Genomic DNA, 24,669 nt, shown 5'->3' with positions numbered 1-24,669 from the left:
GGAGGTTAAGGGTATTTTAGCTCCTTTGCCAGGAACACACCAACCTAGTTTTCTTTAAGCTATGTTAATTTGTATTCTCATTAGTTCATTCATTCATTCATTCATTTACAGGTTCAGTAAATAGTTTTCAAAGGTTTATTTATTTATTGGAGAGAAAGAGAGAGCACAAGTGCTCGCATGAGTAAAAGGAGGGGCAGAGGGAGAGAGTCTTCAAGCAGATTCCCTCCTGAGCTTGCAACCCCATACGGGGCTTGATCCCACAACGCATGACATCATAACCTGAGCTGAGCCTAAAAGTTGGCTGCCTAAACAACTGAGCCACAGAGGCACCACTGGATTCAGTAAATATTTAACAAACACTACTTAGGAGCCAAGCCATGTGCTAGGCACTGGGGGTAGAACAGTAAACAAAAAAATTATGCTACTCTCAAGGAATTGATAGAGATATACAAGTGAATCAACTAACAACCTGGTTCTGCTTTGAAAGCTGTCTGGTGCTCCTGATCTCGCAATCACAGAGCATTTAGCCTATATCCCATCCACCTTCAGAGATAGGGCATTATTGAACCAAGTACTCAAGAGTCAGTCATTTGGAGACCGAATCATGGAGGCCTAGAAATCTAGTACCAGGAGTAAAGCAGCAAAATAGAAGAAGCATGGAGCACACAGTCAGAAGTTACTGTGTCTAGGCTCAGCTCTGTTACTCACTGGCTTAGCTTAGCTCCTCTGTCTTCTTTTGATCATCTGGAGAATAGTGGTTAATGAAAATTTCTATATGGCAGGGTTGTGGGGGAGATGAAATAAGATAATTCTCAGTCAACTGTGTATCTCCTTACTCTGCTGTACTTATTGATATCTGAAATTATTTTTTAGTTATTTATTTATTTATTTATTTATTTATTTATTTATTTATGTATTTTTATTTTTTAGTCTTTCTATGCTTGTTTCATGCACCCCCCCCCAAATGGAAGCATCTGACTTTTTCATCATTGTATCACTAATCTAAAGGTGCCTGGTTTATGGTATATAGAGCTACCAGAGGGCAGTTTGGTATAATAGAAAGAGTGCCAGATTAGGAATTAAAACCAGAGTTCAGATTACAACCTTACTACTTTCTAGCTGCTCTACCTTAGACAACTTACTTAACCTCCCCAAACTTTCTCTGGCTCATTTGTTTGCCTTATAGAATGGTTATGCAGATCTCATGAGATAAACATGTATCAGTGTGCTTTATGTACTTGAAGTGCTCTGCTAATGCAGGTTTTATAAGATGAGAAAACTAAGGGTCAAAATAAAAAGTGTTTGGTCCAAGGTTATGGCAGCAAGTTAGTATCACGATTTATGATGGAATCTGAGGCTTCCAACTCCTAGACTAGCATACAAAAGCATATTCCAGAACAGAAACTGTGAAGAAAGTAAACAGTGGCCAGGGATAAGGGAAAGCAGGCTCTGTCTGACAGCAGCTTATCCGTTCATAATAATAGGAAAGGGGAACGAGGAAGGTACTGTGTCAGAGTCCACATGATCACTTTGCAAAATGGAAGGAGCTTGTTCATAGAGTTGAATGATTCGTCTATGTTTATCTAACAATGACAGTTTCATCAGCTCTTTACCACTTCACTTTCACCTAGTTCAAAAAGATGCCAAGTATGACACATTTTCCTTCTCAGGCTTTATCCTAGAATACATTTGTTTGACTCTGTGTTTAACTGTAATATAGAAAGAAAGTAAGGCAAGGTAAGAGTATGTCAAGGAGCTGTTCACCATTTCTATTGAGGACAAAGGAAAACAATAATCTCAGGGATTTGGATTAGATATGAGGAAGAACTTGTAGGCAGGAAGTGGGAGATACTATGATCAAATAGATATTAACTATCTGGTATTTTTAAAAAATTTATTTATTCATCCATGAGAGACACAGAGAGAGAGAGAGAGAGAGAGAGAGAGAGAGGCGCAGAGACATAGGCAGAGGGAGAAGCAGGGTCCTCATAGGGAGCCCGATATGGAACTCGATCTCAGGACCCCGGGATCAGGCCCTGAACCAAAGGCAGACGCTCAACCGCTGAGCCACCTCCAAGCGTACCAATATTTGGTATTTTTATAGAAAGGTTTTCATTTATCTGGTATAGTTTAACAATGTCCTAATTAGGACTCAAAAGTTGTTTAGGATCTATCTTGGCCTTCAAATTGAGATGTTGTTTAAAAGGTAAGATGGCTGTTTTCAAACTTTGTTGTGAGGCTCAAGAGTAAATCAAGGAGGAAAGAAAGAAGGTGAGTTTAGTGGGAGGTACTTAGGCAGTATCTAGGCTAGACACTGGAAATTCATCTATGAAGTCCCCATGATGGATGGGAAACAGATACATACATAGATTTTTTGTGATATGAGACATTATTGATGTTCTGAAAGAAAACTGTACAAGTTGGGGGGGGTGATCATATTCTAGCTAAGAGATACAGAGTCAAGAAGGGCTTCATGGAGTAGGTAATGGTGTCCTGGGCTGGGACCTGAGTTATGAGATAATGTGGTAAGGGAGACAAATAGTTGGGAGCAGTGCAAGGTCATTTCAGTTAGAGGGAATGACTATGTGAGCAGAAATACAAAGGAGTGAAATAGAATTAAGACTAAAGAACTGAAACAGCGTGGTACAGCTCGAAGGGCACATGAGAAAGTTTGTTGAAGAGGTAAGGAGCTATAAGTAGGCCTTGAATGCCAAGCTAATGCTTTGAATTTGTATCCTGTTGGCCAAGAGATTTTTAGTGCTTGCCTAAGATCACTTAAGCATTTCATAAAATGATGGATACTCAGGTCTCACCTGTAGCTTCAGATTCAGACAACTCTGAGCTAAGTTAGGGTGGGATCAGAGCTCTATAGCTCCTCGGGGGATTCTGAGGCATCTGTGAATTAGCCACCACTGTAGACCATAGGGAATTATTTTTTGAAAGTCTTAAGGAGAAGAGTTACAGGAGCAGATGTTTTAGAAAGAATTCCTCTGGGGTCCTGTGTAACTTATGGATTGAAGAAGATCAGACAAAAAGAAAAACTTCAATAAGAATGTTGCCATTATTTTGAAGGTAAGGTTGTGTGTGGGGATGGGGCAGGTATTATTTAGGCAGTAAATTAACGGATACTAGTCACTGATTGACTTAATGGTGATGGTAGGTGAAACACATTGAGGAAGTATATTATTACATTATATCCAGAATAATTCATGGCTTTCTGGATTGAGTCACTGGGAACTGCTATCCACTGTGAGAAACTCATCAAAAAAATTGATCGTGGAATCAGAAAGACTTGAGTTTAGATCTTATAGCCATCATTTGCTGCCTATGGATTTTGGGCTTAAGGTTTCTGGACCTCAGTGCTCTCTTCTATAAAATGGGAGTGATGGTGCATACCTCATTAATTTGTTGTAAAGATTAAATGAGGTTAAGTTATGTAGAATGTAGTATAGTAGCTGGGACATACAGCTGCATAGTAAATATCAGTTATTATTGGGCCATATGTTACGATATGTACTGCAGTGACATGGGATAGGGGATTTTTATTTTCTGCCAATAGCCCCCTGTCCCCACAGTCAAAATCAATATCACATGTTGGGGAGCAGGACACTTTTCCTAAGTATCAAGTTAGTACTTGGTCTTGGATCAGGCCTTACTCTTGGTGTGTTTAAGAAACAAGGTAAACCCTATTGCTGGTGAGTATCATTGAGGCTGTTTTCCTAGTTTCTGTAGGTTCTTTGAACCAACATAAAATGTCTCATTTTGGATTTCAGATTGTGGACGGAACTTGGAATCTCATCAGCATTTCATTACTACCTGAGTTATGTCTGTTCACATGATGTTATCTTTCTTTTCTTGGTTTGTGAAGTGCTCAGACACTTGACTGAACACTTTTCACATTTCTTAAACTACATTGTGTGACTTTATATTTTTATTTTTTTTAAAAAAATTATTTATTCATTCATGAGAGACAGAGAGAGAGAGAGAGAGAGAGAGAGAGAGAGAGGCAGAGACACAGGCAGAGGGAGAAGCAGGCTCCATGCAGGGAGCCCGACGTGGGACTTGATCCCAGGTCTCCAGGATTAGGTCCTGGGTTGAAGATGGCGCTAAACCACTGAGCCACCCAGGCTGCCCTATTGTGTGACTTTAAAGATAGAATTGTATTTTATTTAGTGCTTTCACAAATTTTGTACAAGTGATAGTAGTGGCTGCTGATTTTCTGACTTCATTTGCAATGTCAGACAGAGGAAGAGGCAGTATGGTGTATTGCAGAGCTTACTGGACTGGGAGTCAGATGCCCTGGACTCTAGTCCCAATTGAAAGTTGCGATGGAATGAGGAAAATGGGGAGAAATGACAATTTATTTTGACTGTACTAGACCTTTTTCTATGCATTTTCTCATACATTTGTCAAAAAACCCCTTTGAGGCTGATACATTGTTTTCCTCATGTTGTAGATTAAAAAAAAAAAAACTGATGGTAAGGAGGCTAGGTTCATCTTGTGCCCAGTGTTACATGGCTAGTGATAAGTAGTAGTAGGGTTCAAACTGAGTATTTCTTCTCCCAAAGCCTTTTGTAATACTGCAGTGCAACTTACTAGAAAATGCCTTTAACTCTGAGCTTCATTGGCCTTCTGTGTAAAATAGGACTCTGAAACCTTTGCTCTGTATAGCAGTAAATCTCCTCAGACCAGATGTTGGATAAGGGACAGCGATATTTGTGTCTTTGTTTCTTAATGCATTCTAAGTGCTTCACAGTGCCTCCCACATGGTGGGACACTCAATAAATATTTGTTTATTTCTTTCCAGCAAGAGAGTAGTTCCATAATGGATGAGATCCATTTTTGTGGTTGCTACTTAATGCTATTAGTATTTTCTCAGAGATTTCTGGGCTATAGCCGAGTGACAATTTGATGTTGGTCATCATATAGATTTTTCATAGGTTGACTCTTTTTTTTAAAGATTTATTTTTTATCTTGGATATATATGTACATACGTGTGTGTATATATATGTATGTACATATATATATAGAGAGAGAGAGACAGAGAGACAGAGAGAGAGAGACAGAGAGAGAGTTGTGGTGGGAGGGGCAGAGAGAGAGGGAGACAAGAAGACTCCCCACTGAAGGAGGAGCCTGACATGAAGCTCAATCCCAGGACCCCAAGATCATGAACTGAGTTGAAACCAAGAGTCAGATGCTTAACTGACTGAGCCACCAAGTCTCCACCCATTGACTCGCATATTCTAGGCACTGGAAAATTTAGTCTACAGAATGTGAGTAAATAATTGCTCTTCAACAGAACTCTGGTATAGTAGTTATAACACCTGGCTTCTAGTCTCAGGCCTAACTCTAGGAAACTGTTTCTTCTAGTCAATTCTCTCATTTTCTGGTTCCCAAATTTTCCCTGAACAATAAAAGAGACTAAAGCAGTGGTTTTAATCCCTGATTGGACATTATCATCATAAACATCAACTTTTTTAAAAAATTGGATGCCTGGATCCCATCTTAATTCAATAAATCAGGGACGCCTGAGTGGCTCAGTGATTGAGCATCTGCCTTTGGCTCAGGGCGTGATCCTGGAGTGCTGGAATCAAGTCCCACATCAGGCTTCCTGCATGGAGCCTGCTTCTCCCTCTGCCTATGTCTCTGCCTCTTTCTCTATGTCTCTCATGAATAAATAAATAAAAAACAAATCTTTTTTAAAAATTCAATTAAATCAGAATGGCAGGGGGATGTGGAATCTCCCCTAAAGATTTTACCATGCACCCAAAGGTGAAAAATACTGGGCTAGATGAACTATGAGAACCATCCAGCCTTGACAGTCAATGACAGTGCAATGCTATAAAGCATGGTAGATAAAGCATAGGTTTTTGAGTTAGCCAGACATGCATTAAATCCTTGATCTTCTACTTTAACTAGCTCTGTAATCTTGAAGAAATTATTAAATGTCTCTGTACTTCTGGCTTCTCATTATAAAATGGACATAATCTGCATATCCTGCAATAGTAGTTGTAAGGATCAAGCATCTTTGACAGTACCGCCCATTACACAGTAAGCCCTCAGTCTCTAGTATCAGAAGTTCAAATGGAGGATGTGAAGAAACTATTGGTCCAGTAAGATTTAACATGTAAATTAAAAACAACCTGTTTTCTCATTTCCTGCTTTTTTGTTTTGTTTTGTTTGTTTGTTTGTTTTGGTAATGGATTCTGGAAGCAAAGAATGTGGAAAAATCTCTCATCCCTCAGATTAGATGACACTGCAGAAAGGAATCTGGCTAGTTGTTGCGTGGCTGATTGACTAAGATGACTAAGAAGCCATTGGAAAGATTTTGGCTCACAGAATACAGCAGATGTGGCTTGGGAGATGTAAGGACATGACTGTAATAAGCCTTCATCTGTTCAGCCCCATTTCTGAAAGTGGTTCCAGGAGAAAAGGACAGCTTGGTCATTTTGGTAAGGCACACTGATTAAAACAGTCTTACTGCCACCCTTCAAGCTGTCCTGGCATGTTTGTCAGTTCATATAAACTACAGGAAAATGTAAATCACCAGTAGGCCTATAACTGATACATAGCGATAAGTAATTTTTCTATTCATACTTGTCTCTTCATATCAGGTCTGTGGCTCAAGAATACATTAGAATCATGGCATCCTCATCCAACCTATTCCAGAGTATGTTTGACAAGTATGTAAGACACCTAGCTAGATTAGTATTAAGATTTTAGTACCTGGTAGGCATTATTTTATAGTACCCCACCAAAGCACACAATTTTCTCTTCCTATAGTAATAACCATCTTGGCCCCTTTTATAATATTTTCCTTCCTATACATTGCATTAACCATTTGTGCACTTATATTAGCCCAAAAAGAGCCTGTGAAAACTCCTTTCCAAACAGGGGCTGTGCCTTTCTCTACAGACCCATCATTTAGCAGAGCTCTCCCTTCATAATGTATGAATGATATGATTTTTTGAATGGATGAATGAATGGTATAAGTGATGTTTCTTCTTCCTTTCATGACACATGATGAGTGTGTATGTGTGTGTGTGTGTGTGTGTGCGTGTGTTGGGGTGGGAGTGATTTTTGTAGCATGTGAAACATAACATGGCTTTTGGAATGTAAGGAAGACTTCCACAATGGTAGAATGAAGACTGTCATAAAACTCTTTTCATAAGAACAACAAACATACTAGCAAAAATTGTGAAAATCAATCTCTCCAGAGCTCTGGAAAGGAAACAAAGTCAGCAACAATCTGAAGTGAAGTGTATTTACTCAAGAAAAATTACTATATGTTCTCTGATCACATGGAAGTAATTAGAAATCAATAGCAGAAGGAACTATGTCAAACTCACAAATGTGTATGTAGTGCTAAATAACACACTACTAAATAAGCAGTGGATCGAAGAATAAATCAAAGGAGAAATGAGAAAATTCTTGAGGTGAGTAACAGTAAAAATATACTATACCAAACTTTATGGGATACAGATAAGTTAAAGCAGTACCTACAGGGAATTTATAGTTATAATTGCTTAATGCAGCTGCCTGAATGTAGTCTCCTTGCAAATTCGTATATTGAAATCCTAATGCCCAATGTGATGGTATTAGGAAGTGACACCTTTGGGAGGTACTGAGATCATGAAGTGGCATCCTCATGAATGTGATTATTGCTTTTATAAAAGAAAGTGATTAGAGCTTGCTTGCCTTTCTACCATGTGAGGACATAAGGAGAAGTCTGCATATTGGAAGAGGGTCCTCACACAACAATGCTGGCACCCTGATCTCAGACTTCCTGCCTCTAGAACTGTGAGAAATAAATTTATGTTGTTTATAGGCCACCCTGTCTGTGGTATTTTGTTGTAAAAGCCAGAACAGGTTAAGACACCTATATTAACAAAGAAAAAAATATCAAATCAACAACTGTTCATTTTAGGAAACTAAAAAAAGCAAAATAAAAACAAAGCATGAAGAAATATTTAAAAAGATTAGAGGGGTGATAAATTGGATAGAGGATAGGAAGAATCAATGAAATCAAAAGTTACTTCTTTGAAAATATCAACAAACTTGATGAACCATTAGACTGACTAAAAAAAGAGAGAAGACTCATGGCAAAATCAGTAATTCAAGTGAGGACATCACCACCTACCTTAAAACAATAAAACAGGATTAAAGGGCTTCTAGAGTTAAGATGGTGGAGTATCAGGGGTACCCTAAATTTACCAGGTCCTTGAGTATAGCTAGATCAACATTCAACTATTTTGAACAGCTAGGGAGAAGATCTGAGGATTAAGGAAAGAGTCTACTAGTTGGAGTAAAAGTACGTGGCAGATGCAAAGCTTATTTTCACAAACAAATCGAAGTACACCTACTTAAAGGTCCAAATACTCCCCACAACAAGCTAGGAGGAACTCTGTAGATAAAGGACCAGTGGAAGAGAGCAGCCAACACACAACAGCAGAGTATACACAGCATACCAGAAATACGTTCTGAGGTTGGTGGTGGTTTCTTTTTTCCTTTTTTAATCTTTTCTTCCTTTCTTTTCTGAAAACAATGACTAAACAGAGAAACTCTCTGCAAAAGAAAGAACAAGACATAATAGTCACCACCAGGGATATAATCAATAGTAAGATGACTAAACTAGAATTTAAAACAACGATTATAAAAGTACTAGCTGGACTTCAAAAAAAGCATAGAAGACACTAGAGAATCCTTTACTGTAGAAATCAAAGAAGTAAATCTAATCAGGCTAAAATTAAAAATGTTATAACTGAGATGAAGTAAAAAATGGAGGCTTTAACATTGAGGATAAAACAGGCAAGAGAGAGTCAGTGATGTAGAAGGCAAAATAATAGAGAATAAGGAAGAAGAAAAGAAAGACAACTATTGAATCACAAAGGAAGACTTCGAGAAATCAGGAATTCAGTAAAGTAAAATAATATCTGAATAATAGAGGTCCCAGAAGACGAATAGTGGGAGAAAGGGACAGAAGGTTTATTTGAACAAATCGTAACTGAGAACTTCCCTAATCTGGTAAAGGAAACAGGCATAGAAGTTCAGTGGACACAGAGACACCCCCCCCCCAAAATCAATAAAAATAGGTCAACACCTTGACATATAATAGTGAAACTTGCAAGTTTCAAAAATAAAGAGAAAATCCTGAAAGCAGCTCGGGACAAGTGGTCCTTATCCTACAAGGGTAGATGCTTAAGGCTAGGCTGGCAACAGACCTGTCCACAGAGACGTGGCAGGCCAGAAAGGACTAGCATGATATATTTAACGTGTTAAGTGGGAAAAATATGCAGCCAAGAATACTGTATTCAGCAAGGCTGTCATTCAGAACAGAAGGGGAGATAAAGAGTTTCCAGGACAAACAAAAACTAAAGGAATTTATGAACACTAAATGGGCCCTGAAAGAAATATTAAAGGGAATTCTTTGAGGGAAGAGAGAGCCCAAAATAACAAAGACCAGAAAGAAACAGAGACAATCTATAGGAACACAATAACACTAACTTCATATCCTTCAATAATTACTCTGAATGTAAACAGACTAAATGCTTCAGTCAAAAGACATGGCGTATCAAATTGGATTTTAAAAAAACAAGATATACTACTTACAAGAGACTCATTTTAGACCCAAAGACACCACCAGATTGAAGATTAGGAGGTGGAGAACCATTTATCATGCTAGTAGAAAATAAAATAAAAGAAAGTTGGATCAGCCATCTTTATACCAGACAAACTAGATTTTAAACCAAAGATTGTAATAAGAGATGACGAAGGATATTATATCATAATAAATAAAGGATAAATAAAGGGTCTAACAATTGAAAACTAGCAATTGTAAATATTTATGCCCCTAATTTGGGAGCAACCAAATATATAAACCAATTAATAACAAAGATAAAAGAAACTCATTGATAATAATGCAATGATATGGGATTTAACACCCCACTCACAGCAATGGACAGATCTAACCAAGGGCATTGAATGACAACTGGAGCAAATGACTTCATAGATATATTCAGAGCAGTTCTTCCCAAAGCAACAGAATACTCATTCTTCTCCAGTGCACATGGAAAATTCTCCAGAATAGATCGCATGCTGGGTCACAAATCAGGTCTTACCAGGTACAAAAATATTGAGATTATTCCGTGCATTTTCAGACCACAATGCTTTATTTTTTGAAAGATTTTATTTATTTATTTGAGAGTGACAGCATGAGTTGGGGGTGGGGGACAGAGGTGAAGGAGAAGCAGACTCCCTGCTGAGCAGGAAGCCCAATGTGGGGCTTGATCTCAGGACCCTGAAATCATGACCTGAGCCAAAGGCAGATGGTTTAACTGACTGAGGCACCCAAGAACCCAGACCACAATGCTTTAAAACTTAAAATCAACTACAAGAAAAAAAATTGGAAAAAACTGGAAGAAAAAATGTACAAATACATGGAGAATAAAGAGCATACTACTAAAGAATGAATGGATCAACCAGGAAATTAAAGAAGAATTTTAAAAATACATGGAATCAAATGAAAAAGATAACACAATACTTCAGAACCTTTGAAATACAGCAAAGGTGATCCTAAGAGGGAAGTATATAGCAATACAAGTCTTTCTCAAGAAATAAGAAGTCTCAAATACACAACCTAACCTTAAACCTTAAGGAGCTGTTAAAACAATAACAAAGCCTAAATCCAGCAGGAGAACAGAAATAATAAAGATTAGACCTGAAATAGAAATTAAAAAAAAAAAAACGTAGAAAAGATCAACGAAACTAGGAGCTGGTTGTTTGAAAGAATAAATAAGATCAATAAACCTCTAGCCAAACTTATCAAAAAGAAAAAATCGAAATTAACAAAATCATGAATGAAAGAAGAGAGATCACAACCATCACTGAAGAAATAAAGAGAATTATAAGAGTATATTATAAGCAATTATATGCCAACAAATTAGACAATTTGGAAGAAATGGATTCATTCCTAGAAATATATAAGCTACCCAAACTGAAATAGGAAGAAATAGAAAACCTGAACAGACATGTAACCACCAAACAAACTGAATCAGTAATCAAAAATCTCCAAGAAACAAGTTTATAGAGTCCCAGATGGCCTCCCAGCAGAATTCTACCAAACATTTAAATAATTAATATCTATTCCTCTGAAACTGTTTCAAAAAGTAGAAATGAGGGAAAACTTCCAAACTCATTCTCTAAGGGCAGCATTACCTTGATCCTAAAATCAAAGACCCCACCAAAAAGGAGAATTACAGAACAATATCCATGATGAACACATATACAAAAATCCTCACCAAGATACTAGCTAATAGGATCCAACAGTACATGAAAAAGGTTACTCACCACAACCAAGTGGAATTTTTTCCTAGGTTGCAGTGGTGTTTCAACATCCACAAACTAATTGATGTTTTACACTACATTAATAAAAGAAAGGACAAGAACCATATGATCTTCTAAATAGAAGCAGAAAGAGCACTTGGCAAAATACAGTATCCTTTCTTGATAAAACCTCTCTGCAGTGTAGGGATAGAGGGAACATACCTCAATATTATAAAAAATCATATATGAAAAACCCACAGTGAATACATTCCTCAACAGGGAAAAACTGAGAGCTTTCCCTTAAGATCAGGAACACATCAGGGATGTCCATTCTCATCTCTGTTGTTCAACAGAGTATTGGAAGTCCTAGCCTCAAGAGTCAGACAACAAAAAGAAATAAAAGACATCTAAAGTGGCAAAGAAGAAGTTAAATTCTCACTCTTTGCACCCAACATGATCCTCCATGTAGAAAACCCAAAAAGACTCCAGTCCAAAATTAATAGAGCTGATAGAGGAATTCAGCAAAGTCGCCTGATATAAAGTCAATAGATAGAAGTTAAGCACCTTTCTATACAATAACAATGAGGCAGAAAGAGAAATCAAGGAATCGATCTCATTTGCAATCGCACCAAAAACAATAAGATACCTAGGAATAAAGCTAATGAAAGGTATAATATCTGTATTCTGAAAACTATAAAGTATTTATGAAAGAAATTGAAGAAGACACAAGGAAATGGAAAAGCCTTCTATGCTCATGGATTGGAAGAACAAACATTGTGAAAATGTCTATACTACCCAAAGCAATCTACACATTCAGTGCAATCGCTGTCAAAATAACAACAGCATTTTTCACAGAGCTAGAACAAACAATGATAAAGTTTGAATAGAACCAGAAAAGACCAAATAGCCAAAGGAATGGTGAAGAAGAAAACCAAGGCTGGGCATCACAATGCCCGACTTAAGCTATATTACAAAGCTGTAATCAGCCAGACAACATGGTACTGGCACAGTAAGAAACCATAGATCAATGGAACAGAACAGAGAACCCAGAAATGGACCCTCAACTCTATGGTCCACTACTCTTTGACAAAACAGGAAAGAATATCCACTGGAAAAAAAGTCTCTTCAACAAATGGTGTTGGGAAAATTGAACAGCCACATGCAGAAGAATGAAACTGGACCCCTTTCTTACACCATACACAAACACAAAAAAAACTCAAGATGGATGAGAGACCTGTGAGACAGGAATCCATCAAACTCCTAGAGGAGAACAGAGGCAGTAACCTCTTTGGCCTCGGCCATAGCAACTTCTGGCAAGACATGTCTCCAAAGGCAAGTGATAAAAGGGCAAAGACTACTGTGATTTCCATCAAGATAAAAAGCTTTTGCACAGCAAAGGAAACCGTCAACAAAACTAAAAAGCAACCTACAGAATGAGAGAAGATATTTGCAAATGTCTATCAGTTAAAAAACTAGTACCCAAAATCTATAAAGAACTTATCAAACTCAACACCCCTAAAACAAAAAAATTCTAGGTAAGAAATAGGCAGAAGACATGAACAGACATTTGTCCAAAGAAGACATCTAGATGGCTTACAGACACATGAAAAGATGCTTGACATTTCTCAACATCAGGAAAATACAGATCAAAGCCATGATCAAATACCACCTCACACCAGTCAGAATGGCTAAAATTAATGACTCAGGAAACAACACTTTTACACATCTAGCCTTTTATTCTTGATCTCTCCACTTGTATTTACCTTTTTCTAAATGCACTGTATAGCCAAGAAAGATGATCTTTTTCATTTTAAGGATATTAGACATTTCCCCCTTTATTATAATAAGGCAAAAGGTGAAGGCACCCTATATATACAATGCAGCTATCATATGGCAGGCACAGGAGTAAGGGCTTGATAGGTACTATTTAATGTAATTCTCACAAAGGCCCTTTTGGTTAGAAAGTATGCCCCATCTCCAGATGAGACAAATGGAGTTCAGAGAGCCTTAATGACTGGGACCAAGGTTCAGTGGTGGATACAGGATTTCAGCCCAGCTCTGCCAGGCTCCAAAGCCCTGCTGAGCTGACATTCAGCTTCCATACAAGGAAAACTAGTCTGTGACTTTTGCATTTCATCTTGGTTCCACAGTCCTTGGGGAACTTGCTTAAAGTAGTCAGATCCTTTAAGGTATTCTCAAGTCTGAGAGACAGACAAACTGAGTATAGCTAGGTGCTGAAAATTTCTGAGCCTAAGTTCCCCATAGTTGAGCTGGCATTTGTAGTCCCCTAGCTTCTAGTGATCCAGAATTAAATAATCTAGTGATTATTTAATTAATTGTGAAACTGTTGAAGAAAAGCAAGTGGTATTCTGGTTTGGGAAAGTTCCTTTTTATGTGGCAGTGCTTTTCCTTCAGACTCAAAACTGAATGTCCATCATAGGGATAATAAGTGAGCACGTAACCTAGGGGAGGCAAGAAATATAAATGTGGCATGCAAATTCTGAACTTACTTGTTCTCAAAGCAAACTTTTGCACTTGGGCTTAGGCTGCTATTTAGGAGGATGTTAGAAACTTCTCAGGTTATTTTTTCTTTCACAATGTGCTGTTAGAGCCATAGAAAGCATGAATGCATGCATTGTATAAGTTAGATATACAGCATAATAATAAAATGAAAGCTCATGAGCCCTGATTAAAGAATAAGAACTTTAAAACCATTTCTTTTGTTTATTGCTCTAACTCCAGAACCTAGAATAGTGCCTGGTATGTAGTAGACATTTTTGAATGCATGCATAAATCAACTTGTATCCTCCTTCCTTATATCATTAACCATAGTCTCCCCTTAGAAGTAACCACTATCCTACATTGGGGTTTATTAGTCCCTTGGATGTATATGATTTTCATATATATATATATATATATATATATATATAAATGCTTAAAACATATTATATATAATATATATATATATTCCCAAATTATGTATTGTTTACTTCTGCACTTTTTTTGGGGACTGTATGTCATGGAATCATATAATATTTAGGCTATTGTAATTTATGTCTTTTATGCAACATTAGCTTGTAGGATTTACATATGTGTAGTTGTATTCTCTTCTTGTCATTGCTGAATTTATTTATTGTAATTTATTGAATGAGGGCACTGTAATTTATCCTTTTACCTCTTAGCGGATGTTTATCTTTTCTGCTTTTATAAATAAAAGTGATATGATCATTCCCACACATGCTTCCTGGTACAAATGTGCATGAGTTTCTCTAGGATATACACCTGGATAGGGACACTTGTTGCAATTTTCATTACCAATGCCCAGAGGTCAGCCCATGAGGCAGAATTGAAATGTGCCTTTTGTCTACACTAGGTCAGAGTCAGTAAGAGCGCTATCCAACATATTTTTCCAGAAAGAAGAGGGGCAGGCGGGTGGAGACCAGCCTGGAGAACTTAGCAAGTACTCAGGCCTTTAGTCAAAGTGGGTGGTGGGGATCCCTGGGTGGCTCGGCGGTTTGGCGCCTGCCTTTGGCCGGGGGCGTGATACTGGAGTCCCGGGATCGAGTCCCACGTTGGGCTCCCTGCATGGAGCCTGCTTCTCCCTCTGCCTCTCTCTCTCTCTCTGTCTCTCATTGATAAATAAAATCTTTTTTTAAAAAGTGGGTTGTAATTAGGAAAAGTTCAGATTCTCAAACTGTCTTTATTATTTCTCCCCTTCTTTCTCCTTTTCTATAGTTATTTCCATAAATGGTGCATTTTATTAAACATATCTATAACCAAAATATTGATGACTTTTTTCAGTCTTTAAGCATTGATCATAAATTTGATTAATTGAATTAGTTTGTACAATTTGAACTGTATTTTAAATTTTAATATGGATGAAAATTTCTGTTCCTTCAAGGCTCTTTTCAAAACTACCTCTTGTTTAGGCAGGTTTCTATACTGTATATCTAGTGTTTATTTTCCAGCTATATGATAAAAATTACTGTCATTATCATCATCATTTCATTTACCCATATATACCTTCATACCTTTAAAAAAACATTCTTGTCTTTGAGGTGCTTTCTCATCTGTAGCAGCCTATATTCTGCTTTATTATTTTATCTACTATGTTATTTTACAGTTTCTTGCTTCCTGTCTTCTCTGGTAGATAGTAGGTTTCTTAGAGGCAAGAATAATATATTGATTATCATGATATTCCCAGCACCTAGCCCTTTGCTTGGTTCATAGGGCTAGGTGCTAGGAGTTGAGTTGAGTCTATCTAATTTCAACCTTTAATTTTATAACATGGTTAGTCATAGGCACTTTGGAGTCAGACTTACCTAGGATGGAATCTGGCATTTCCACTTAGGAGATGAGTGATCTTGAACCAGCTCAATTTTCCTAACATCAATTCCTTTCCTACAATACAGAGATGATACGGAGTTACCTGGCAAGGCTTTGGGGGAGATTAAATAACCTGATACATATGAAATGGCCTGGCACATAATGTGCCTAAATACATGTCTTTTTTATTTTATTTGAATGGCTTACATTAGTTTCAGAAGTCAAAAAAAGAAAAATATGAATACACTTACAAAAATAAAAACAAAAAACTTCTGCTGCTTCTCCTTGCTTCATGAATGATACATTTTTTACCCGAGGAAATGACATTTTTAGCCAAAGGAATGATGCTCTTAGCATTTGGCCCATTTACATATGGGAAGTGAGCTATTTTCCTGGGGAACTTGTGGTTCTGCTAGTCTTGCTGGCTTTCCAAAGTCAAGTTAGGAACTGGAGAGCTTGTGAAGGAAAAAGATAGGCCACCATAGCCAGCTGCTGGGTTTGCATATCAGCCAGACTTTTTGAGTGACTTCTGTTGTACTTGGGGGGACTTGAATAAATGCTAATATTTGTGTCTTAGAGGTAAAGTACTTGTCAACTATAGCCTAAGCGAAAATTTTCTTTGCTCTTGCCCTGCCAGGGCTGATCCATGATTATTCAAGGGAGGATAACATTTCATGCTTGTTTGAATTCTGATGACTATGCTTAGCATGGTAATCAAAGAGACATGTGTAGAAAGTGAAAGAGTAGCAGGAAGATGATAGGGTAATGGAAACTGTGTTGGATTTGGAGCCAGATATCCTGGGTTTGCTGTCAAATCATTTTGGGCTTCACCTCTCTGAGTCTTTCTTCATATGATATAATAATGAGGAAAAAATATTTCCCAGAGTTGTTTTGAAGTGTAGAAATCACCCAACACAGCAAATAGGCTGCCATTAAGGCTTATTTTCCTTCCTTCCTTCCTTTCTTAGTAAGGAAGAAGTGCTCATAAAAAGTATGGCTGCATTCCTGTAGATGAGAATATGGGCAATTGTCATCTACTTTTGGAAGATTAACCCAGGATGTCACTTGGGTTTTGCTGAATGCTGAGACAGAGAGCATAGGAGAGAAAAAAATTTGACCTTGGGTTAGAAGAACCATGTTTCATTTGTTTCAAATGAAACAGGATTGGCTTTTCTGACCCTCTCCTTCATATCCATCTGATAGGACTCAGACACAGACCTTCTTAGAGATAGGAAGTTTAGACTAGGTGACCCCTGAGGCTCCATCCTAGCCTAAGGACCTTATGAGTATTTTAATGGCCACATGTTGGGATGGTATCTGAGAAATTTCCAGCATCACTGTGTATCATTTCCCAACAAAACCCTCAGGCATAAGGATTCTGCTACTCAGTGTTGTAGAATGGAGGTGAGAGGATGCCCATGTGATCTACAGAGATGACTAAGGAAAGTCAAGGAGTGGGGGAAATATAGAACAATTAAGACTGGTATGATGACACTAATCATGATCCCTCACTTGTGTATTCATTTTAAAGGCTTTTTATCCTTTTATATAATTCATACTGCCACTCTCAACAGCTCAATAGGATGAGCAATATTATTGACAGGTGAGAGTGAGGCTCAGAGAACTCGAGCAAAGCATACCAGACTGCTTTGTTTAGACTTTTTTGCCTTAGATCTCCCTTTGGATAAGGTAAAGCCATAGAGCTGTGTTCATACCACTTAACTGCTCTGAAATTGTTGCCAGAACCACTTTAAGTTAGATACCTTAACCTCGGGTTTCTGTCTTCATCCTTCCCTCATATAAACTTAGCCCATGAGAGTGGCTGGTTCCAGAGAACTTCTCGAATTCCTTATCAGGATCCAAAAAGGCTCTGCCCGCATGACAGGAAATCAGATTCACACTCAATTAAGTAAGGAGTAATTTTATTTTATAAAAAACAATAATTTACACGTGTAAGTTTGCTCCTGAAGACCTCAGACTTCTGTCCTCTTATCTCTGCCAGCCACTGACATGTATTGCATTGTTTCTCATGTGTCTTTCCAGTTTGGAGACTGCCAGGGACCATGTTCTACCCATTGACTATTACTTTCCACCTCAGAAGACCTGTCTGATCTGCGGTGATGAAGCTTCTGGCTGTCACTATGGAGCTCTCACTTGTGGAAGCTGCAAAGTCTTCTTTAAAAGAGCCGCTGAAGGTAAGGGGTCTTACACACTACTTTCTCCCTTTCTCCTTTATCTTATATATAGGGACACCAGTCTTTCAGAGCCCAGGACTTTATAATCTTGGAGGCAAGGTCACTGGTAGGACCCTCTCAAAGAACCTAAGAACCTAAAGAAGAAAGTTTTTATATTTGCTGGTCCCCTGGCTTTTGCCACCTTGGTAGTACAGGCAATGTAGTCGATGAAGGTGGTTCTGTCTGGTGCTTAGAGCCTGGGGCAGTCCTAGGGATAGAAGATAGTTAATGATTTGAAAAGATCTAATTTCTTCTGTGCTTGTGTTCCACTCTGCTGTGTAGTGAGGGAAAAATTGTCTTTATTAGAGAAGTTATGAATGGAGAAACCCCAACTGTGTTCCCCACCCATTCACTATAGTGTATATGGGACTGCTCTTCACAAAGTCTCCTTGGCCTCAGCCCCAGAAAAGTAGTGTTCTTTGCTGTTCAGCAGACCATCAGTTCCCTGCTCCTACTCCCTCCTGCTGCTGCCTTCATGGGGCGCCTTTTATATTAATGGCCTCTAGGTAAATAGGGATACAGAGTGATAAAACACTTTTATTTTCTCCATAGACTTGCCCTCAGGGCCAGTCCATTGGTATAGCACTCACGCTAAATTGCATCTTACATTTGGCTAAGTGGGCTACACCCTGGCTTCTTAGTCTTATTGAGCTTAGAACAGTTCATGTCTGATCAAGTCTCAGAGGTACTCAGCCCACATCCTACAGCAAGAACTCCCATTTCCAGACCTCCTATAGATGCTAGTGACTCCTTTCTTCCCAATTGACCTGGGCTCAAACCTCCTACTCATCCACTTCATTCCTCATCCTGTACTAATGGCTTCTTTTCTCAAAGGGACACTGATAAGCAGCCTCTAGACCAAAATGCTCTGCTCTGGAGGTGGACCCAGTTGCTGAACACCAGTATCTACTCCTATCTCCATTTTCCACAAAGGAAGTACTTCCTGCCAGACTTTTCCTTTGCTCTCACTGGCCTAGAAGTGTTGAGGTCCAAGTTGGAACCAAAACAGTCTTGCCTTAGGTAAAGACTAAAACCCCTGAGGACAGTCTTAAAAGTGGCAGGTATATAAGCCACCCCTTTCACTAGAAATGTGATGGCACCCACCAGAGGACAGCAGAAGCACCAGAGAATTCTTGGCATCTAGAGAAAAGATGCAAAGCAGGTGTCCTTTACTGGTTTTCCAATTGACCGTCAATTGAAATGATGATTGCATTTTTATAATTTTAGGCAGGTGGCAGGAATACTTATAAAACAGAAAACTGTTACCTTGTTTTCTTCCAGTCCCCAAAGCAATAGATAGCTAGCTTTCAGTATTACTGAAAATATGCTGCATGTTCCGTCCATACCCCCAAGTAGACTATTGCTACTGCCTGTGCTGGGCTAGTAGAAGGTCCAGAGCCCCAGTACCTAGACCTAGGCAGTTTAGGAAGAGACACAGAGAGCAGTTCTTGCCTTTCTTAAGATACTTACAGAAGGATGGCTGTCAGAAACGAAAGTGGGGAACAGCCCAAAGACATCAGATCACCCCCAGTTTCCTCAGTGAGAATTTGCTTCCTCCCCTACCCCATTATCCTGTAGGCTTTGTCTGTAGAGCATAGAATAAACCAAGCACTCATGTAGAGATGGTGTGATCAGATGAGGAAAGAGTTTAAGTAAGCAACTGAACAAGCAAATTCAATAGATTAGATTTTATATGATGCTACCTCTGGGTTTTCTAAATCTGGGTCACAATATTGCTATTTTTAGAAAACAGGGAAAGTGATAAGACATATTGTAAAAGGGAAAATTTGCTGTCATAACATACTCCACATAGGAGCTTTCTGCAGAAGTTAGGGCTGAAAGAGGGAGAAAGGCACAGTGGCAACTGGCAGGGGCTACCTGGAAAGAGCTGTGCTATGATGTGGATCTTGGGCTGTTTGAGAACAAGGAAGCAGAGATGGCTAATCACTCAACTTACAGAACACTTGGAAATCCAGGAAGGTCTCAAAATGCTCTAGACCCTAGAATCACATAAGTTAGGGAAACTTGGTAATATTGAGAAAATGAGCCTCCATCAGCTCATGGAACCAAATACTCTTGACTGTTGAAGTATGGAAAATCACAAATGGATTTCTTAGAAAGCTGTGGAGCCCCTTGGCTCCTTTAGGATATGAACCCCACATTCCAGTCCTGAGTCCTTTGAGGGATAGAAGAAAGTGGTTAAAACACACACACACACACACACACACACACACACACACACACAAAAAACAAAGCCAAAAAAAAGGCATTTTCTTTCTTCTCCCATCTATAAAGCTTGTTGGCTGGAGTTTACTGCTGTCATTATCTCTATTTGAAGGCAGGGGGCTGTCTTATTACCCACAGAGAACATTTATTGATTTGGATTTTTTTCCCTCATTTTTACAATGTGTCCTTATTGCCCGAATGGCCTTCATGAAAGTGTTTCTGAATCTGCCTTGTTGAAACTTGAAATTCCACCTGTTTTGGAGAGAGTGGGAGCACAAATCTTTCTTTTCCTCATTTGTTTGTCATTGTCAGTTAAGTCAGACTGAGTATTCAGAGTGTTGATTACCACTTTATTCATGGTTTCAGAAATCTCTGGACTGGGCACAGGTACAAAACTTAAAAGCCTGGCATGTCAGACAGAAATCCATTTCTAGCTTTGGTAGTTCATAAAGCATGAGACTTTAATGCTGTCATTGGTGCAAGGCTCAGCACAGAGTCAATTGTAATCTAGCCAGGTTTTGCTATTGAGGAGGAAGAAGAGGAAGGATCTTCATATTTTCTCATTGTCAGTAATTCTGGGAGTTTGGGGTGAGAATTAGGCTAGTTAGGGAAGTATCTATATATTGTGAGATTAAAAGAGTAATCGTGGTAGGCCATAGGGATAAAATCACTAAAATCTGGTTGATAAAAACTTTGTGTGTGTATGAGTGCATGTACGTGCGAGTGTGCATGTGGGCACATGCAGTTGGGGGATGATCTATGGGCAAGAAACAGGCACAAGGAGAATCAGCTAGCTGGCGGGGTGTTGGAATGAGCAGGGAAGTAATGGGGAAGGCATATTGAATGCTATCTAAAAGACCAGGAAGTCAAAGGAAGGTGATGCCCATACACAGGAGCAGGGGCTCCAAGGGGTTTTAGTTGTCTGGCTTTGAATAATCAATTCTCCTCTTTGGATTTCAATTTTCTCTGTCTGTAAAATAAGGGACTTAAACTAGAGTTTTTTCAGAGAGAGAGAGAGAGGGAGAGAGAGAGAATCCCAAGCAGGTTCCATACCCAGTGCAGAGCCTAATGCTGGGCTTGATCTCATGACCCCGAGATCATGACCTGAGCCAAAACCAAGACTCCGACACTTAATAGACTGAGCCACCCAGGCACCCCTATGTATTTTTAATATGCTTTTCTGGCTTTGACTTTTTATGATGGTTCTACAAATTACAAATATCATCACTGTCAAAACTATTATGTTGTCAGCAAACAAACATGCATTTATACATACCTATATGCACTTTTGGTTTTGCCTTCCTAATGATTGGTGAATCCTAGATCGTATTTTAAAAATCAATTTTCAGATAAGGATAGAGCTAGCTGAGAAAATGCATGGTGGATGGGCTAGGTTAAAAATTCAGGACTCTGAGATTCTCCCTTCCCCCAGCATTGTGACCATAGTTGGATAACTTCCTTTCTTTTCCATTTTCTCATCTGGAAAATCAGGACGTAAATCTCCATCTCTATCACATCATGTTTCAAAGAGGGTTAATTAGTTCATCATGTGCACTGTGTGCTCAAGAATTTACTATTTTTCAGACATTTTCTAGTAAAACATTGGAGATTGTACATCCATTTGTTTTGTACACATGGAGTGCTGTTTGGTACACATCATAAAATTGAAACTGTAGTTTACATTCTGGACTCAAAGAATTACAGCATCGTCACTGATGTTTACAATATGTCCCAATTTAGTATTCCTGGCAAATTTTAAATAAGTATGGCTTTGATTCCCTCTCTCACCCCAGGTTTTTGTGAGGGAAGAAATCTAAGTGAACCCAAATTGAACTCTTTCTGTCCTTTAAATCCACTCTTTCCCACCTCGACTCATGTGGAATTGAATATTACTTCTTGTTTGGAGTCTTGCAGAGAGTTTTTCGTGCTTTTCAGTGTCCTCTTCACTCCCTGGCTTTTTGAGTAACATTTCCCAAGGGCAAGTTAACAATGTTAGGAGGTTCTGCTTGCAGCTTCAACAGAGCCTTGATAGGTATCTTTGGCCAAGGAATTGACTGATCCTGATTGCACTGATCCTAAATAGCTTTTCCGAAAGTTCCTCTTATCTTTTTATCTGTCTCTGGTTTTTCTAAATGTCAAACTTTAGATCAGGGGGTCAGCCAAATTTTCCTATAAAGGACCAGGTAGTAAATATTTTAGGTTTTGTGGGCCATATGGTCTCTGACTTGACTACTCAACTCTGCTTTTGTAGCCTGAAAGCAGCCCTAGACTATACATAACATAAGCTAATGGGTGTGGCTGTATTACAGTAAAACTTTGACACTGAAATTTGTATTTCATTTAATTTTCACATGCCATTCAGTGTATTTTTCTTTTCTCTCTTTTTAGCCATTTAAAATTTAAAAATCATCTCAAAAAATTAAAAAAAAAATCATCTCAGCTCTTAAGCCACACAGAAACAAATGGCACACTGGATTTAGCTTGTGGACTCCCCCTTTAGATGATCACTCCTGTGCTTGCAAATCGGCATAGTAAATTTCACCTTTTCCAGTCTCCTGGTATTTTAGTAACTCTTTAGATTATTTAATTTTAAACATTCTTCTTCAGTGGCCAAAGTTTGCATGTCTTGCTTGTCCAGAATGCCTGGTCTGGTGCCTTTTTAGTAAACAGGAAAAAGTAAATTAATAGAAGAATGCTAGAAGAGGGCACATTTTTTCTAATGATCTAATAGTTCATTCCCCTTTGCAATATCCAGAAAAATTGAAAACATTTTATATGTTTTGTAGACTTTTGCACTGTAAGCATGTGGATAACTATGAAATATATGTGAATGAGTTTTGCTTGATGCCATGTATAACCCAGATGGTAAAGAGAAAGGACTTTGGGGAATATCTGGTACTAAGTGATATGGAAAAACTCTATTCATAGAAAGCAGGTCCCAGGTGGCCAGCTGAGTTATGAATCTGCCCATAATTCTGTTTCTTTACACATTTGCTGGCTTAATTCTGGTTATCCCCATAAGGAGACTAGACCACAGGCCTTCAGAATAAATAATTTAGCTCTGTAACCCATTGTATTTGATACCCACTAAAGTCTCTTGTTAGTGCCCAATTTGGGAACCATGTCAAGAATTTGCCATTGCTGCTGTATAGTGCTCTCTGCCTGCTTAGTTTTAGCATGTACATTTTATGAAGCAATGATTAAAAAGAAGTTGCCATGTCACTTGCAAGATCTTCTGAGTCTGTTGCCTGCTTCCACCTTGTGTTACTAGTACCCAAATTTAAATTTTTAAAGCCATATACTGCAGCCAGAACTTTTTTTCAGTCCTTCAAAGAATCTATTGGTAATTGTGCGACTCTGTTTCATAGATCTTTGCAGCTGGCTTCTATTGTAAGGGTAAATGTCAGAACCATCTTTTCTCCAAAGGCAGGAGTGATTTCTTACTTCTGTGGGCTCTAGTCCCATAGCAAGAAACACACTATCCTTCAGAATGATCGGACTCTGAGATGAGCCATTATTTCAAAAAATAGTCTCTTCAGTTATAGTAACTATGTGTGCATACTTCTGGAACCAATTATTCAGGTGTTCATACTCCTTTTCATGGCTAAGCAACTGCTCTCAGTATTCCATAGAGGCAGGTGAGCTTTGTACCTGCCAAAAGAGTGTACAGAATAGGAAACTTCCTCTTATACAAAAGAAAAACCTGAGATTTAGAGGTGAATGAGTCTTTATAAAGGGAATAAGGATTAGATTTCTCAGTCGCTTTGCTTCCAGTCTTTGTTGCAATTCCTGGGGCACCCCCCAATGGAATCTCCTTAGCTCCTGGCTAGACTAGGCACTGTCCTCTACTGAATACCTCACAAGAACAGGCCTGGTAGTAATCTGCACATCCATTCAGCCAATAAATATTTACTGGTTGCTTATTACTACATGTGGGGTATTGGGCTCACATTCTCAAGATAAAGAGCTTGCCTCAAGGAGCTTGGCGATCATAATCCTGGACACTTTTTTTTTTAGAGAGAGAGAGCATGTGTGTAAGTGGGGGGAGGGCCAGAGAGAGGGGGGGAATCTTAAGCAGTCTCCTCATCTGGCCCAGAGCCTGCCATGGTGCTCCATCTCATCACCCTGAGATCATGACCTGAACCGAAATGAAGAGTCTGATGCTTAACCGACTGAGCCACCCAAGTGCCCCAATCCTGGACATCTTTAAATATCTTCAGTGAATGCAGGGCCACTATATCCACTGCTCATTTGAATTTCACAATCATCTGGGACAGAAGGCAAAGTCATCCTTGTGGTTTTCCACATAAGTAGATCAAGGGTTTTGCCAGTTAATCAACAGATTGTAAATGGAATAGCTGGAATTTGAACCCGGGTGTTCTGATTTGAAAGTAATAGTCACTCTGGTATAGCACAGCTGCCTCTCAAATATATAAATATACTAACCAAAGTAGAAAAAAAGAGTTATGCTTAGGCAAACAAGAAAAATAGTGAAGAGGAACAATAGAGTCAGAAATGACAGAAGTTAAGAAAGACACAGGTACTATGGGATAAACCAAGA

General features: G+C 38.6%; 1 protein-coding gene across 1 annotated transcript in view; it reads left to right on the top strand.

Annotated features, from left to right (window-relative positions):
* The window catches only part of AR (androgen receptor), a 189,748-nt gene that overhangs the window by 86,404 nt on the left and 78,675 nt on the right, over window positions 1-24,669 (top strand). The window contains exon 2 of the mRNA XM_072817957.1: window positions 17,692-17,843. Coding sequence (XP_072674058.1) covers window positions 17,692-17,843 — 152 coding nt within the window. The remainder of the gene's footprint in view (window positions 1-17,691; window positions 17,844-24,669) is intronic.

The sequence above is a fragment of the Canis lupus genome, chromosome X (assembly GCF_048164855.1).
Source record: "Canis lupus baileyi chromosome X, mCanLup2.hap1, whole genome shotgun sequence".
Classification (NCBI taxonomy): domain Eukaryota; kingdom Metazoa; phylum Chordata; class Mammalia; order Carnivora; family Canidae; genus Canis; species Canis lupus.
Note: the sequence above shows the minus strand (reverse complement) of the source record. Positions and strands in the feature narration are given on the sequence as shown.